The 17,386-nt window shown below is 42.7% G+C and overlaps 1 protein-coding gene and 1 non-coding gene across 2 annotated transcripts; both read left to right on the top strand.

Moving 5' to 3' along the window:
- The first annotated feature begins 1,664 nt into the window (after positions 1-1,664).
- trnat-agu (transfer RNA threonine (anticodon AGU)) lies at positions 1,665-1,738 on the top strand. Its single transcript has one exon. It is a non-coding gene; the product is annotated as a tRNA-Thr (tRNA).
- Positions 1,739-9,337: 7,599 nt separating this feature from the next.
- On the top strand, positions 9,338-11,523 carry LOC133455519 (E3 ubiquitin-protein ligase TRIM39-like). Its single transcript, XM_061734599.1, has 2 exons — positions 9,338-9,452; positions 9,745-11,523. The coding sequence occupies exon 2, from the start codon at positions 9,754-9,756 to the stop codon at positions 11,395-11,397; it is 1,644 nt and encodes a 547-aa protein (XP_061590583.1). The 5' UTR covers positions 9,338-9,452; positions 9,745-9,753; the 3' UTR covers positions 11,398-11,523.
- Positions 11,524-17,386: the final 5,863 nt, after the last annotated feature.

Below are 17,386 nucleotides of genomic sequence, written 5' to 3'. Positions count from 1 at the left end.
CTGCACCTGATCACCTGTGTCCAGGGACGGACTGGGACTAAAAAACGGCCTGGGACTTTGACTAGGCCCGGCCCAAAGCAATCGGGGCGCGGAAACTCAACAAGAACAACAACAATAACGCCTGGCATGAGTGTCACAATACTTAATTGTGGCTCATGATACTATACCATCCAAATTATAGCAATAGCACTGATGTTGACCAGATGTGTTAAGAGCATAGTATTCTAGTTTAACTTGAATACTCTCACATAGAAATGAAGGTCTCACTGCAGTCCCTCTGGTTGAACCAAAGCAAAACAGGTATCTGAAATACACAACACTGTATGAGTTATGATAAATCACAATGTAAAGAGGCTGTAAATATACAGTTTAACTTGAATACTCACATAGAAATGAAGGTTGAATACTAACCTAAAAAAACAAACCAGAAATACAATTTTTCTCAATGTTTGGGGATAAGGAGTTCCTTCAACAGGTCACTTTTTTCTGCAACTCTGTCTACGACCAAGTCATTGTCAAGGGACATGAGGATCTTTCTCTGTGGTCATAAGCATGAATGCTTCCAGGTGTTCTTGTGACTGTGTGCTCCCCCTCACAAAAGAAAAATAGAGAAACATATTTGCTCATCAACAAAACATGTTATTTTGTTGCCTGAAAAATGGTTCAAATATGTTATTTTGTTACTTGAAAAATGTAAAATATGTTTTGTTGATGAGAAAATATGTTTCTCTATTTTTCTTATTTTTGTGACGGGGGATATATATTGTTTTTCAGCACTACCTTGTTCTCTATAGCTGATATAACATAAATTACTCCTATGTGGGATCAATAAAGTTCTTATTTTTGCCATCTGAGAAAATTGAATATATATTTGGTGCCTAACTGTTTCCCAAGTATATTAGTGCGTGTGTGAATGAATAAATGAGACGTAAAACATACATTTCTTTGTAGAAAGGCGCTTTATGAAAATAAGTCCATTTACTTACTTACTACATTTACTACTATGGCGGCACCGTTGACGTACGGCTCAGTGCTCCGTAGACTACTACTTCTTCTTCTTCTTCTCCTGGCACGGCCGCGGCAGCATCCAACTTAAAGATGCATTGCTGCCACCTACCGTACCGGAGTGTGAAACAGTAGATTAGCGGGGGCAAAAAACAGACTGCGTGGTGTGTGGCCGGCCGCCGGCCGTCCTGGACTACCGGCCGTTCTGTGATTCTCCAGATCACACAGATGTGTGTATGTATGTGCATGTTTGATCCAGGCCTGGTTTACAACACCTTGAATTACATGCACAGTCTCCCAAACCAAGTAGAGATCTTTTTAAGTGAGGTCAAGCTTGGAAAGTAACTGACTGTCAGACACACCACGTAAAGAAATACACATTTGGTCAAGAAGAATTGGAGGAGTACCCCACCTTGTGGCACGAGTGAAGAACAGCAAAGCATTAAAGTGACTAAAAGGAGAAGAATCAGACATTACCTCCCTCTCAAGCAGTCCACATCTCTTAGAAGAACTTTATGACTGGAATGTGTGAATTCACTTTGGTTAAGAAACATTCAATGTCAACCTTTCTTTTTTTTTAAAGGGAAAGTTCAGTTTTTTTTGGCTTTAAAGGTCTTACTGTTTTGATGTCTGAGACGAGGTAAGTGAGAGGTTGTGGAGGCCCTGTGGCTTAGTTGGTCAAAGCACCTGTCTAGTAAACAGGAGATCCTGGGTTCAAATCCCAGCAGAGCCTCTAGACTCATCTGTCTTTGGATGAGAAAAAGATCATAGATGTCTCATTCATTCATGGTTCAACCATGGTGGTGAAATGGAAAAATGTCATGTAGCTTAAAGGGAAAGTTCAATTTTTTTACAACCTGGACCTTATTTCTGGCATTTTTTATGATCGTATACTCACCCAGAAAAGTTTGGTGTCATTTGGAGTCCTTCGGAAGATATTAGGGGGTTTTTTGCGAGCCGCTTCTCCATATAACGGTAGTGAACGGGGCACAGCGGGACACAGACGATGCAGCGTCTAAATAACACATGATTGCCGCGAAACTCTTCATTTATTTTATGAATCACTAGATCTGCTTCCAGGACCTGTTGTCTACATCCGGCGCTGTCTGTGTAACAAATAAATCAGTTTGTAAACAAGACCTCTGAACTCATGATGTCATCTCTGTGCGCGTATCGCAGACACAGCTCTGTGTACAGCTGGAGTTCGCTACTGTTAGTTTACTGTTAGTTATTTGAAAAATGTCTGAATATTTGTCAAATTCTGAGGTTGTGGACGACGACTTTGAATATGATGGACGTCCTTACCGTTTTGAGCCAGAGTATACGGCTGAAGAGCTCACTGAACGGAGGACGGAGTGCTGCACAGAGATGACGTCATGCAGGTCAGAGGTCTTGTTTACAAACTGATTTATTTGTTACACACACAGCCCCGGATGTAGACAACAGGTCCTGGAAGCAGATCTAGTGATTCATAAAAGAAATGAAGAGTTTCGTGGCAATCATGTGTTATTTAGACGCTGCATCGTCTGTGTCCCGCTGTGCCCCGTTCACTACCGTTATATGGAGAAGCGGCTCGCAAAAAAAACCCTAATATCTTCCGAAGGACTCCAAATGACACCAAACTTTTCTGGGTGAGTATACGACCATAAAAAATGCCAGAAATAAGGTCCAGGTTGTAAAAAATGGAACTTTCCCTTTAAGCTACATGTCATTTTTCCATTTCACCACCATGGTTGAACCATGAATGAATGAGACATCTATCATCTTTAACATCCTCTTGTTGAACCCAGGATCTCCTGTTTACTAGATGTTGGTCAATAATGGGACTAAGATCAGGGATTGTGTTTGTTTTTTGTTTTTTTTTACGTTATTTTTTTTTCATGATTTATTTTTCTGTATTTTTTTCCTTTTTTAAATCATTCATTCAGGATTCCCTCCATCATCTGTTGACCTTCAGCGTCTGCGTCGGACAACTCTCCTGCGTCTGCGGGCGACGCGGGTCCTACGGACTCTCCGGCGCCTGCGGACGGGGCGAGAGCTCTGTCTGCGTCTGCGTGGCATTGTCAAAAGATGTGATGAGAACTAGTAAGAAGGAGTTCTATTTATAAACTCTGTTACAAGCTTGTTGATGGAATGGAATGTTAATGGAATTGATGACATCATATCTTCTTCAATGGAATTAATGACATCATAACTTGATGACATCATATCTTCTTCAATGGAATTAATGACATCATAACTTGATGACATCATATCTTCTTCAATGGAATTGATGACCATATTATTTGGGGTTTTTGGTTTAGTTTTTACTTCATAACAGTGATGATGTCATAGAAAAAAAAGAAAGCAGATTTTTAATTACTTTAAATTACAAAATAGTGAATATGAGAATGATGACTGTAATAAAACACATCTTACAGGGTTTTTAGCTGTGATTTCACCTGATAAGTCTGGAAACCGCCGCAGACAACAGTGATGTCACAGTCATGTATTGATCATTGATGTGTACAGTCATCTGACAATGATGGCAGGATGAAAACGTCCAATCATGTGCTAACAGTGGAATGATGATCTTCATCAGTTTCTATTCTGGCTCAGAGGCCAGGGCTTTATGCTCTTATACACTTTCTAAACCCACGCTGACATTTGTGGAAATGCCTGTAAAACCCTTCGTGAAGCTTCCTTAAAACAAGTCCAGAAAAAGTCATTAAAGGTAAAACAGAGACTTGCTTGGGTAAATGAAATCAGACTTAACTCTAGCAGTTAAATATAAAAACACACCAGCTCAGGAGAGCAGTATTATATATGTAGTGGATATGGGTAAATGAAACAGTATGTATGGATATGAATGAAAAGAAAAAAGTATATATGGTATTATAATAGTATATATAGTATAAGGTCATATATGAGGTGTACAACATTATTGACATCTCACCCAGAATGAAGCAGATCCAAGTCGTACAGTGAGATGTTTTTTATTCTGTTTTCCATTCATGTGTCCTCTGCCATTGTTGTAGGTTTTTAAAAATGATTATTGAAAATAACTGCAACAAAAAACAAACATAGTTATTAAAAATAAAAACATTAATGTACAGTATCCACAGAGAAATGTCCAATTAAGATTATAACCAAAGCACAAAGGAGTTATAAATGAAGGTTTAATTTAGCCTCATGGATAGTGTTTGGCAGGGTATTATCTGTGGATCAGTGTGATGCAGGTGATACCCTCGGATTTTGAATGTAATTCTTAGATAAACTAGTTTCAACATCTGGGAGCTAATTTGGGGTTAATGGTATTTGGCTGTGAATTATTCCTTGCTATTACAATTATATGTTTTATTATTTATTTAATTATTATTTTATTGTATATTATAAATTTATTATTTTATGTTTATTCATATCATTCTGAATGGTACCTGGTCCTTTGGTATTTAGTTGTGATGTTACATTCATTCAATGGGATCCCTGGCCATTCACCTTTATTATCTCAGTGACAAACATGCAATGCCCTTAGTCTTCCACTAGAGGGACGCAATAAATTCAGTTGGGCCACACCTTCAGCCCCTCCACCTACCAGCCGTACGTTGTTGCTCCTGGCTCTGACTCTAAGTATTTGGGGGCCTTTAAACCTTCAGAAACAGGACTCTGGATGAGGCCTGCAGCTGTACAGCCACGTATTCAAAAGACTGAAACCTTCAAGGTGTTAACTCTTGACATTGAAATGATTAATTGAATAAGTCTGCAACCCCTCAGGTCCCCCGGCCCTGCCTGTGATACGTCCTCCCTGTTTCAGGAGACAGGATTTACTCTTTGGTTTTGCACAGAGACAGTTCCAGGGAGGATTATCACTCCATGATTTGTTATAATGCACAGACTTTGCTGTGTGTTCGCTTGCTCATAGTGTCCAGGAGCTATCGCAGGTAATCTCACATGGATAGAAGGAAGAAATCAGGGGAAAATCAGCATAAAATCAATAACATAAGCAAATCAAGCAGAGAGCAAGCAGAGGAAGTGTCTGAACTGTAAAGCAGCAGGAATGAGGAGGAATATAGTTTTATTGTCCGTACCGCCCAGTCATGATCTGAACTTTGAACATCATCTTCTCCCACTTCATCCGTTACCGGGTCGCGGGGGCAGCAGCCTCAGCAGGGATGCCCAGACTTCCCTCACCCCAGACACTTCCTCCAGCTCTTCCGGGGGGAGTCCGAGGCGTTCCCAGGCCAGCCGAGAGACATAGTCTCTCCAGCGTGTCCTGGGTCTTCCCCGGTGTCTCCTCCCGGTGGGACATGCCTGGAACACCTCCCTAGGGAGGCGTCCAGGAGGCATCCGGTACAGATGCCCAAGCCACCTCAGCTGACTCCTCTCAATGTGGAGGAGTAGCGGCTCGACTCCGAGCTCCTCCCGGGTGACCGAACTCCTCACCCTATCTCTAAGGGAGTGTCCAGCCACCCTGCGGAGGAAACTCATCTCGGCCGCTTGTATCCGCGATCTTGTCCTTTCGGTCACTACCCAAAGTTCATGACCATAGGTGAGGGTAGGGGCGTAGATTGACCGGTAAATCGAGAGCTTCGCCTTTCAACTCAGCTCCCTCTTCACCACGACGGTCCAGTACATCGACCGCATTACTGCGGACGCTGCACCGATCCGCCTGTCAATCTCACGCTCCATTGTTCCCTCACTCGTGAACAAGATCCCGAGATACTTGAACTCCTCCACCTGAGGCAGGACTTCTCCACCCACCCGGAGAAGGCATGCCACCCTTTTCCGGTCGAGAACCATGGCCTCGGTCTTGGAGGTGCTGATTCTCATCCCTGCCGCGTCGCACTCGGCCGCAAACCGCCCCAGCACATGCTGGAGGTCCCGGTCTGATGAAGCCAACAGGACAACATCATCTGCAAAAAGCAGAGATGAAATCCTGAGGTTCCCAAACCGGAACCCCTCCGGCCCCTGGCTGCGCCTAGAAATCCTGTCCATAAAAATTATGAACAGGACCGGTGACAAAGGGCAGCCCTGCCAGAGTCCAACATGCACCGGGAACAAGTCTGACTTACTGCCGGCAATGCGAACCAGACTCCTGCTTCGATCATACAGAGACCGGACAGCCCTTAGTAGAGGGCCCCAGACTCCATACTCACTCAGCACCCCCCACAGAATGGCACGAGGGACACGGTCAAATGCCTTCTCCAGATCCACAAAACACATGTAGACTGGTTGGGCAAATTCCCATGAACCCTCGAGCACCCTGCGGAGGGTATAGAGCTGGTCCAGTGTTCCACGACCGGGACGAAAACCGCATTGTTCCTCCTGAATCCGAGGTTCGACTATCGGCCTCTCCAGTACCCTGGCGTAGACTTTCCCCGGGAGGCTGAGAAGTGTGATCCCCCTGTAGTTGGAACACACTCTCCGGTCCCCCTTTTTAAACAGAGGGACCACCACCCCGGTTTGCCACCCCAGCGGTACTGTCCCCTTCCTCCATGCAATGTCGCAGAGGCGTGTCAGCCAAGACAGCCCTACGACATCCAGAGACTTGAGGTACTCAGGGCGAATCTCATCCACCCCCGGTGCCCGGCCACCGAGGAGCTTACGAACCACCTCGGTGAACTCGGCTTGGGTGATGGATGAGCACGCCTCCGAGCCCCAACCCTCTGCTTCCTCAGTGGAAGGCATGTCAGTCGGGTTAAGGAGATCCTCAAAGTATTCCTTCCACCGTCCGACAATGTCCCCAGTCGAGGTCAACAGCTCCCCACCAGCACCATAAACGGTGCCGGCAGAGTACTGCTTCCCCCTTCTGAGGCGCCGAACGGTCCTCCAGAATTTCCTCGAGGCCGACCGAAAGTCCTTCTCCATGGCCTCCCCGAACTCCTCCCAGACCCGAGTTTTTGCCTCCAAGACTGCCCGAGCCGCGGCCCGCTTGGCCTGCCGGTACCTATCTACTGCGTCAGGAGTCCCACCGGCCAACATAGCCCGGTAGGACTCCTTCTTCAGTCTGACGGCATCCTGTACTTCCGGTGTCCACCACCGGGTTCTAGGATTGCCGCCACGACAGGCACCGGAGACCTTGCGTCCACAGCTTCGAGCCGCCGCGTTGACAATGGAGGCAGAGAACATGGTCCACTCGGACTCGATGTCCCCCGCCTCCCCCGGGATCTGAGAGAAGCTCTCCCGGAGGTGGGAGTTGAAGATGTCCATGACAGAGGGCTCAGCCAGACGTTCCCAACAGACCCTCACAATCCGTTTGGGTCTGCCCGGTCTGTCCAACCTCTCCCTCCGCCAGCGCATCCAACTCACCACCAGGTGGTGATCAGTTGACAGCTCAGCCCCTCTCTCCACCGAGTGTCCAAGACATGCGGCCGAAGGTCAGATGAAACGACAACAAAGTCGATCATTGACCTCCGGCCTAGAGTGTCCTGGTGCCACGTGCACTGATGGACACCCTTATGCCTGAACATGGTGTTCGTGATGGACAAACTGTGACTCGCACAGAAGTCCAATAACAGAACACCGCTCGGGTTCAGATCGGGGAGGCCGTTCCTCCCAATCACGCCTCTCCAGGTATCACTGTCATTACCCACGTGAGCGTTGAAGTCCCCCAGTAGAACAATGGAGTCCCCAGTTGGAGCACCATCAAGTACTCCTCCCAGGGACTCCAAGAAGGCCGGGTACTCCGCACTGCTGTTCGGCCCGTAGGCACAAACAACAGTGAGAGACCTTTTCCTGACCCGAAGGCGCAGGGAAGCGACCCTCTCGTTCACCGGGGTGAACTCCAACACATGGCGGCTGAGCTGGGGGGCTATAACCAAGCCCACACCAGCCCGCCGCCTCTCACCCTGGGCAACTCCAGAGTAGTGGAGGGTCCAGCCCCCTTCAAGGAGCTGGGTTCCAGAGCCCAAGCTATGTGTGGAGGTGAGCCCGACTATCTCTAGCCGGTATCTCTCAACCTCACGCACAAGCTCCGGCTCCTTCCCCCCCAGCGAGGTGACATTCCATGTCCCCACTGTGAGGGTTTTGGTCCAGGGATTGGGTCGTCGAGGCACCCCGCCACGACTGCTACCCAGTCCACAATGCACCGGCCTGCCATGGTCCTTCCTGCGGGTGGTGGGCCTACGGGAAGGCGGACCCGCGTCGCCGTTTCGGGCTGAGCCCGGCCGGGTCCCACGGGCAAAGACCCGGCCACCAGGCGCTCGCCTACGAGCCCCAACCCCAGGCCTGGCTCCAGGGCGGGGCCCCGGTGACGCCGATCCGGGCGACGTTACGGTCCTTGATTTAGCTTTATCCATGGTAGGCTTTGTGAACCTTAGTCTGGCCCGTCACCCAGGACCTGTTTGCCATGGGAGTCCCTACCAGGGGCGAAAGTGCCCCCGACAACATAGCTCCTAGGATCACTCGGGCACACAAACCCCTCCACCACAGTAAGGTGGCGGTTCAAGGAGGGGAACTTTGAACATGTTCTAGTTAATTTAAGATAGACAACATTGTAAAGATGAATGTTTGAACAACGAGCTGCAGACGAAGCTTCACTCCGTTTTATTCATCACATCAACTCTGCTGTTTGATAATAATCCTGTAAATCAGAGGAAGAACCAGAGCAGAGGGAGGAAGAAGGAAAGTTCAAGTGTGACGGAGCAGAAATCCAGTCCAGAAGATTCCTGTTCGTCTCTGAAAGAAGGTCCAAGCGAGTCCATCAGGTTTTCCTCCACAACACAGCAGAGTCTCTGAAACACTGGTGAGTCCAGCTCATCACATTTCCTGCTTCAAAAGGAAATGGAAACATGCCCATTTTCCACAATTATTCTGGACAATTTCTGAGTTCCATTCAGGAGCTTCAGGTGTATGAAAGTCTCTTTTTTTCTGGTTCATATCTCAGTTTTAGACATAGAACACAAATATTTTTGTTGACATAACTACCTGGACGCTGCCCAAATACAGTTTATAGTCAGAGATGGTTCAAAAATCTTAAATCTTAAATAAGACCCGACCCAGCTTCTGGATTATGTTTAGTTCCTGCTGACACTTTTGCATAACTAAAATATAAAAACTTCCTGATTAGATCCTAAAAACAGCCAAGAAGAGTTGAGATTCCAGCCCAAACAGAGATGTCGAACAGCTGAAGGTGAAGAGTTTAGTGTTTATCTACAAAAAGTGACTGATGTGAGTTAGTAAAGAGTCTTCAGGAGGATGAAGACGGCAACGACAGATAACATCAGGTAAAACAGGCATAATGAGAGTCATGTGACAGTAATCAGGTGGAAAGATCAGAACTGTAGGAGGAGCAGCAGAACTGGAAATACAGGAAAACTTCAACGTCACATGGTTGAGTAAATCAGAATTTTTGTCAGAGCGACAGAAGAGCTGCAGCAGAGACTAAACCTGTCTGATTCTGGGTTTCTGAGTAAATTCAGACTTCAGAGTTTGTTCTCAACAACTCAGCAGAGAGTCTGGAGACACTGGTGAGTACAGAAGTTTACTAAATGTTATTCTGGAAAACTCAATCTGTCTCTGGTCAAAGAACAGAAACATTTAGAGGAAAATGATTCACATGAAATAGTTCATTATTCTGGAGTCGTGACATTAATAATCTAAACTTGTGTTGATGAAACGTTCCTCCTTTTACTGTCAGACGGGTGTTTTCTCTGAGGATTCGTGACATTCTTTGTTCTGTTTCCTTCTCTCTCGTTGTTTTTCACTTCTTCATTTCATTATTGCAGCTTTGATGTTTCACACTTTCACTTTTGTTTCCAGAGAACCAACATGTCTGCTGGCAGCAACCTGAGATCTGCAGATCAGTTCCTGTGCTCCATCTGTCTGGATGTGTTCACTGATCCAGTCACCACACCATGTGGACACAACTTCTGTAAAACCTGCATCACTCATTTCTGGGATGATAATGTTCTCTACAAGTGTCCCTTATGTCAGGAGACTTTCTACACCAGACCTCAGCTGAAAGTCAACACCTTTATCAGAGAGATGGTTTCTGAGTTCAGACGTGAAGCTCAACAGAAATCCAGCAGCAGCAGCTCAGAGCAACAAGCTGCAGAACCAGGAGAAGTTCCCTGTGACGTCTGCACTGGAACCAGACTGAAGGCCCTGAAGTCCTGCTTGGTGTGTCTGGCCTCCTACTGTGAGACTCACCTGGAGCCTCATCTGACAGCTCCACGTCTGAAAAGACATCAGCTGGTGGAGCCTGTGGAGAACCTGGAGGACAGGATTTGTAGGAAGCACGATAAACCTCTGGAGCTGTTCTGTAAGACCGACCAGACATGTGTCTGCACGCTCTGCCCTGTTTTAGACCACAAGAATCATGAGTTTGTTCCTCTGAGAGAAGAATATGAAGGAAAGAAGGCAGATCTGCAGAAGACAGAGGCTGAGATTCAGCAGATGATCCAGAAGAGACGACTGAAGATTCAGGAGATCAGAGCGTCTCTGAAGATCAGTAACGATGCTGCACACAGAGAGAAAGCAGAAGGTGTTCAGGTCTTCACTGATCTGAAGGAGTCTGTTGAGAGACGTCTGAAGGAGTTCATGAAGGAGATGGAAGACAAACAGAAAACTGCAGAGAAACAGGCTGAAGACTTCATCAAAGATCTGGAACAGGAAATCTGTGAGCTGAAGAAGAGGAGCTCTGAGGTGGAGCAGCTCTCACGCTCTGAAGATCACCTGCACCTCCTCCAAAGATTCTCATCCCTGGAAGATGCTCCACCCACCAAGAACTGGACAGAGGTCAGAGTCCATCCACCTTCATATGAGGGGACTGTGGTGAGAGCTGTGGAGCAGCTGGAGAAAAACCTCAGAGAGAAGATGAAGAAGCTGTTTGAAGCTGAGCTGAGGAGGATCCGGCAGTTTGAAGCTGATGTGACTCTTGATCCTGATACAGCAAATCCTAAACTCATCCTGTCTGAAGATGGAAAACAAGTCTATCATGGTAATGTGACGAAGAATCTCCCAGATAATCCAGAGAGATTCTCTACATCTGCTTGTGTTTTAGGAAAACAGAGTTTCTCTTCAGGCAGATTTTACTTTGAGGTTCAGGTTAAAGGAAAGACTGACTGGACTTTAGGAGTGGCCAGAGAGTCGGTCAACAGGAAGGGAAAGATCACAGCGAGTCCTCAGAATGGTTACTGGACTGTTGGGCTGAGAAATGGAAATGAGTACCTTGCTGCTAAAGATCCTCCAGTCCGTCTCCATCCCAGTTCTCCTCCTGAGAAGTTGGGGGTGTTTGTGGATTATGAGGAGGGTCTGGTCTCCTTTCATGATGTAGATGCTGCAGCACTTCTCTACTCCTTTACTGGCTGCTCCTTCAGGGAGAAACTACACCCGTTCTTCAGTCCCTTTATCAATAATGGAGGTAAAAACTCTGCTCCTCTGATCATCTGTCCTGTCAATCAAACTGTCTGATCTTTGATGTAATGAATCTTCATTCATGTGTGTGTGTGTGTGTGTGTGTGTGTGTGTGTGTGTGTGTGTGTGTGTGTGTGTGTGTGTGTGTGCGTGTGCGTGTGTGTGTGTGTGTGTGTGTGTGTGCGTGTGCGTGTGCGTGTGCGTGTGTGTGTGTGTGGTTCAGGTAGGAGTGTATGATCACATGATGTGACTTCATTTCTCATTGCAACCAAATATTCAATTAGAATGATGTAATTTGGATCAATTTATATCATTTATTGGATATAAATGATTCAATATTTTATATAGATTATTATATTAATATTAATATTTAATAGAGCAGAGAAAGGACTTTTTTAGTATTTTTATTATAATTGTTTAAGTTAATTTAAGGAGACAGAGAAGGATCTTACAGACCACAAATAAGATGCACCTACTTGTGTGGTGTCAAGGGTCATCCACCATGAATTGCACTTCAATTTGATCAAAAACACGCTCTGGTCCAATTATTCTTTGATAATACGTTAATAATAAGTTTTGTTCTTGTAAGTTTCAGTTAAGTTGTATTTTTCTGTCTGTCTGTCTGTCTTTTCTGTCTTTTAACATATTCTGAATAATACACTTGAATTTGGTTTGTTAAATATTGTTAAGTTACCATTTAAGATTTAGACAAATTATTCTTCAGGTTTAAACTGGAAAATAGAAAATGGGTCAATTAACCCCCCGATGCAGATCAACTTACCCTAAACTGGGCAAGTTGAGCCACAAGACAACTTTTGTTGTGAAGTCATATTTTCATTGCCCGTTGTCATGGAGACATTATTATCATTTCCATTGACAGGATCCTGAAATTAAGGTAGATGTTTCTTTTTTTTTTTGATGGTGATAAGCAATGGACAATGAAACGATAACAATTTGAAAAAAAGTTTGTATCTATCTCTCTCTGCTTTTCTTTCACAAATGTGGGAATGATGGTTCAAACTTGTGTTAAAATGTACAAAACAGTGAAGTTTATTTTGCCTCGCCGGCCAGTGAACTCTGAGTGCTCAACACGCCTAAAGCTCTGATCCTAGAACCAACCCTGGATCATATTATTACATTTGTTTGTTGTACTTCTACCTTTTTCCTGTTTTTTATTCCTCCTCTTTTTAAAGGAACGTTTGAGATTTTCCAGTCAAATGTAACATCATGTGATCTAATTGTAACATCTGTCTAAAGTCTGAACGATCCTACAATATCTGATGATGGAACGAGTGAAAACTGCTGGATTGTTGAAGTTTTTCCTGATAAAGCAGAACTCTGTAATCTGTGTTTGTCTCTGATGTTACAGTTTTGATTTTGAAAAGCTCAATTTTAAGTTGCTTTTAGAGTCAGATAGATAGTTGGTCTTGCAGGGGTTAAAACCTGTATAAATATCAACTCTGTTGACCAGAAATTCATGTTAAATTAACAACTGTGATGGAAATTCTTAGCTGAGAGTAACCAGTCACCAGCAGAACATGTTTTTACTGATAAATCTTTATTCCGTATAAGAGCACACTGGGACTGGAGAAGTCACGATGTTGGACTTTTGTTTTCCGAGGCGACCTGAAGGCATCACTGAAGCTGCACCGTAATTACTGATCCCTGTCTGTGGAGCTAGAATAATGTCAATATTCACAAATGTACAGGACGTTTCACTGGTGCAGAGTTTTCTGAATCCATTTATATCAATTTCTGCTGGTGTTAGATTATAATTTAAAGACTTTTAGTCAAATTTAACTGATCTTTTAGTGTAAAGTGTGATATAGATGAATAGATGAATTACTTTGATCATTTTTAAAGACTAGTGACTCAGAATGATTCGTAACAATATACAATGGCAAACATTTGTAATTTAAAAATATGGATTATAAAGGAATGAATACAATAAAATAATAATTAAATAAATATTAAAAGAGATAATTGTAATAGCAAGCAATAATTCACAGCCAAATACCATTAACCCCAAATTAGCTCCCAGATGTTGAAACTAGTTTATCTAAGAATTAAATTCAAAATCAGAGGGTATCACCTGCATCACACTGATCCACAGATAATACCCTGCCAAACACTATCCATGAGGCTAAATTAAACCTTCATTTATAACTCCTTTGTGCTTTGGTTATAATCTTAATTGGACATTTCTCCCTGGATACTGTACATTAATGTTTTTATTTTTAATAACTATGTTTGTTTTTTGTTGCAGTTATTTTCAATAATCATTTTTAAAAACCTACAACAATGGCAGAGGACACATGAATGGAAAACAGAATAAAAAACATCTCACTGTACGACTTGGATCTGCTTCATTCTGGGTGAGATGTCAATAATGTTGTACACCTCATATATGACCTTATACTATTTATACTATTATAATACCATATATACTTTTTTCTTTTCATTCATATCCATACATACTGTTTCATTTACCCATATCCACTACTAGGGCTGGGCGATATGGACCAAAAGTCATATCTCCATATTTTCTAGCTGAATGTTGATACTCGATATATATCTCGATATTTTTTCTGTGCCTTAATTGGGGTTTCCCCCAAAGCATTATAGCATAGCATCTCTGTTAGCATCTCTGTTAGCTTCATTTTTTTCTGAGGCAAACCGTTAAAAAAACCTTCAGTTTTAATACAAAGCCTCGTGCCAAATGTCACACTGGTTCCTTTATTAACAAAAATGCTTCTTGAATAAAATAAAACAAATATCCCTTTCCTGCATAACAATTAAATTAAAACACACTGTGCAATTAATACAATGTAGACAGTAACAGGCAGACTTTTCCACTGAGGTTGACAGTTGTGCAAATCTCAAATAAAACATTCAAGTCAATTTGTCACAAAATAAGCTATATCAAAATCGTTTAAATTTTTTTTTTTTTTTTTTTTTTTTAGAAATCGATATAAACGATATTGTCTCGTACCATATCGCGTTTGAAAATATATCGATATATATTAAAATCTCGATATATCGCCCAGCCCTATCCACTACATATATAATACTGCTCTCCTGAGCTGGTGTGTTTTTATATTTAACTGCTAGAGTTAAGTCTGATTTCATTTACCCAAGCAAGTCTCTGTTTTACCTTTAATGGCTTTTTCTGGACTTGTTTTAAGGAAGATTCACGAAGGGTTTTACAGGCATTTCCACAAATGTCAGCGTGGGTTTAGAAAGTGTATAAGAGCATAAAGCCCTGGCCTCTGAGCCAGAATAGAAACTGCTGAAGATCATCATTCCACTGTTAGCACATGATTGGACGTTTTCATCCTGCCATCATTGTCAGATGACTGTACACATCAATGATCAATACATGACTGTGACATCACTGGTGTCTGCGGCGGTTTCCAGACTTATCAGGTGAAATCACAGCTAAAAACCCTGTAAGACGTGTTTTATTACAGTCATCATTCTCTTATTCACTATTTTGTAATTTAAAGTAATTAAAAGTCTGCTTTCTTTTTTTTCTATGACACCATCATTGTTATGAAGTAAAAACTAAACCAAAAAACCCCAAATAATATGGTCATTAATTCCATTGAAGAAGATATGATGTCATCAAGTTATGATGTCATTAATTCCATTGAAGAAGATATGATGTCATCAATTCCATTAACCATTCCATTCCATCAACAAGCTTGTAACAGAGTTTATAACCAGAACTCCTTCTTACTAGTTCTCATCACATCTAAATCTAATAAAACTACTGCATTGAAATTTGCATCACTGAAGCTGCACCGTAATTAATTGACGCAGAAATGAAAAAGTAATATAAAACCTGGATTGTGAAAATCAGCGAAATTAAACAAAGTGTCGATTGATGGTGAAGTGTAAAAATGACATGAGGCTTGGTTGGACGACAAATTCGGCCAAATAAAATGAAGCGTCGATTGATGATAAAGTGGAATAAGCGGCGGTTCTGGACGCGCCGTTCCTGGTGCGGAGGCGCCTCGGAGGAGGACGTGGACTGACGAATATTCGGAAAAATTAGATGAAACTGGATGGAGGAAAAACTGGAAAAATATATCCAGCCGCTGTTGTTAAATCGACCAGTTACAGTATGCCATGTACTTTTTTAAATTATTATTGACAATAAAGAAGAAAAAGAAACGAAAAAAAAAGCTACATTTACCGGACTTTTACATAAAACTCAAACACAGGGAGACGGACTGATGTTGCGCTGGACAAACCACCAAATACCAGCAAATAACCAAAAGAAACACGAGCAACCTCAATGAGAACTGTTTCCACCACATCCTTAGTGAGAAGATACCAAGCTGAAGGTGAAGAACTAACTGACTCGGTCCAGAGGAATATTTACAGATAAATATACTGCTGGTGACGTCATAAAGGATCAAAGGAGGCAAGAATTCCACCGCCACATCAACCTACGTCATATCAAGCTACGTCATATATCAAATGTACTATTGCAACAGATATAATGAAGTCTTATTTTTTTCTACTGACACTCCAAGAAACAGGTTATAAAGTTTAATTTTCGTTATTTTAAATTGTCGTTTCGGACTACTTTGCATGTGCAACTAAAAAGAAGTTGAAGTTCTTTGGCTGACGGCTGGAGGCTGAATCTAGTAACGTGTCAATATTCACTGACTCACATGTTAAAAATGTCCAACTTTACAGCAGAGATGAAAATATTTACAGTCTGGTCCAAAAAATAGTTTTGGACTCCACAGATAGAGTTCATCTCCATGACATTTGAGAGGTGTGTTGTCTGTTAACTTTGCTCTGTTTAATTTTAAAATGCAAATGTTCCAAATACAACCATTTTCAGATTTGATACCGCTACAGGTTGGAGAGCGGCGGACGATCCGGGGAAATGTCGCCATCTGCTGGACGAACAGGCGCACTGCAACAACAAACGGAGAGGAGGAAACACGTTCCAGTCAGATAAAACCAGAAACCATATTAAATGTGTTTCTCTTTCAGATACGTGGACCCGGAGAACTAGACGACGTACCTGCCAAGAATCTGTCCTCTCTGGATACTTAAAGCCCCAAAAATAAACCAGATCCTGCTTCCACTCAGTCATTCTGCTCATTTGGTTTTGGCTACTTACTCCAGTTCTTCTTGTTATTTATAATTAAAGGTATTCCCTGAGGTTTTTATCAATCTTATCTGTTCTTATCTGTTCCAGTCATATATTTAACAATCATTTCAAGTGGATAATCAAACAATGTATAATTTAACAACGAGACAAAGCTTCAAAGTTGAAAGAGAAACAAGCCACATTTATTCATACAAAAAGACAAACTATACACACATGATAAACAAATATATACATTTATATACAAAATAAAAACAAACTATATACAAATTATAGACTTGCCACTAGAGAATCTAAGGTTTATCAGTGGGGAAATACATCCCAGGAGTCAGAGGAGGAATACGGGAGGCAGATTAGGTGGTTTTCTCAGGATGTTGTATCCAGAGATTGGATGCAGGAGAGAAGTGGAAGAGAGCCGAGAGGCCGGACCAACTGGAGCTCCCAGCAAGGCAAGGCCAGGCAGGTTTACTGGTCAAGCCCATTTCAGTCAGTAAACGTTTGATGTAAAACATTGACATACAAGGTTTGGAACCCACTGAGATCAGGGTTTGGGTAGGAACTAAAATCAATGAAACCAAACATTTAAAGCATTGTTGTTTGTTTTGGGTTGTTTTTTTTACACAAAAATAGATCCTTAAAACTGAAAAATAAGGCCTGAAATATTGATACTTTGCTATTGATCCGTCCATCCTCATAACTTACTAGTAATTCTACAGGTAACTTTCAATATCAAGAAATGACATTAAGTATAACACCAAGCTGGAACAAATCCAGAATAATATCACAGTCTGAAGATTCATGTGATTCTTCTACCTAACACTCCCAATTCATATCAATAATATATCTGGATATCAATATTTCCCCCAGGGTGCCAGAGTTTTTCAATCATAACTTCATGCCCCCTACTTTAGAAAA

This window comes from Cololabis saira, chromosome 11 (genome assembly GCF_033807715.1).
Source record: "Cololabis saira isolate AMF1-May2022 chromosome 11, fColSai1.1, whole genome shotgun sequence".
NCBI classification, from domain to species: Eukaryota; Metazoa; Chordata; class Actinopteri; order Beloniformes; family Belonidae; genus Cololabis; species Cololabis saira.
Note: the sequence above shows the minus strand (reverse complement) of the source record. Positions and strands in the feature narration are given on the sequence as shown.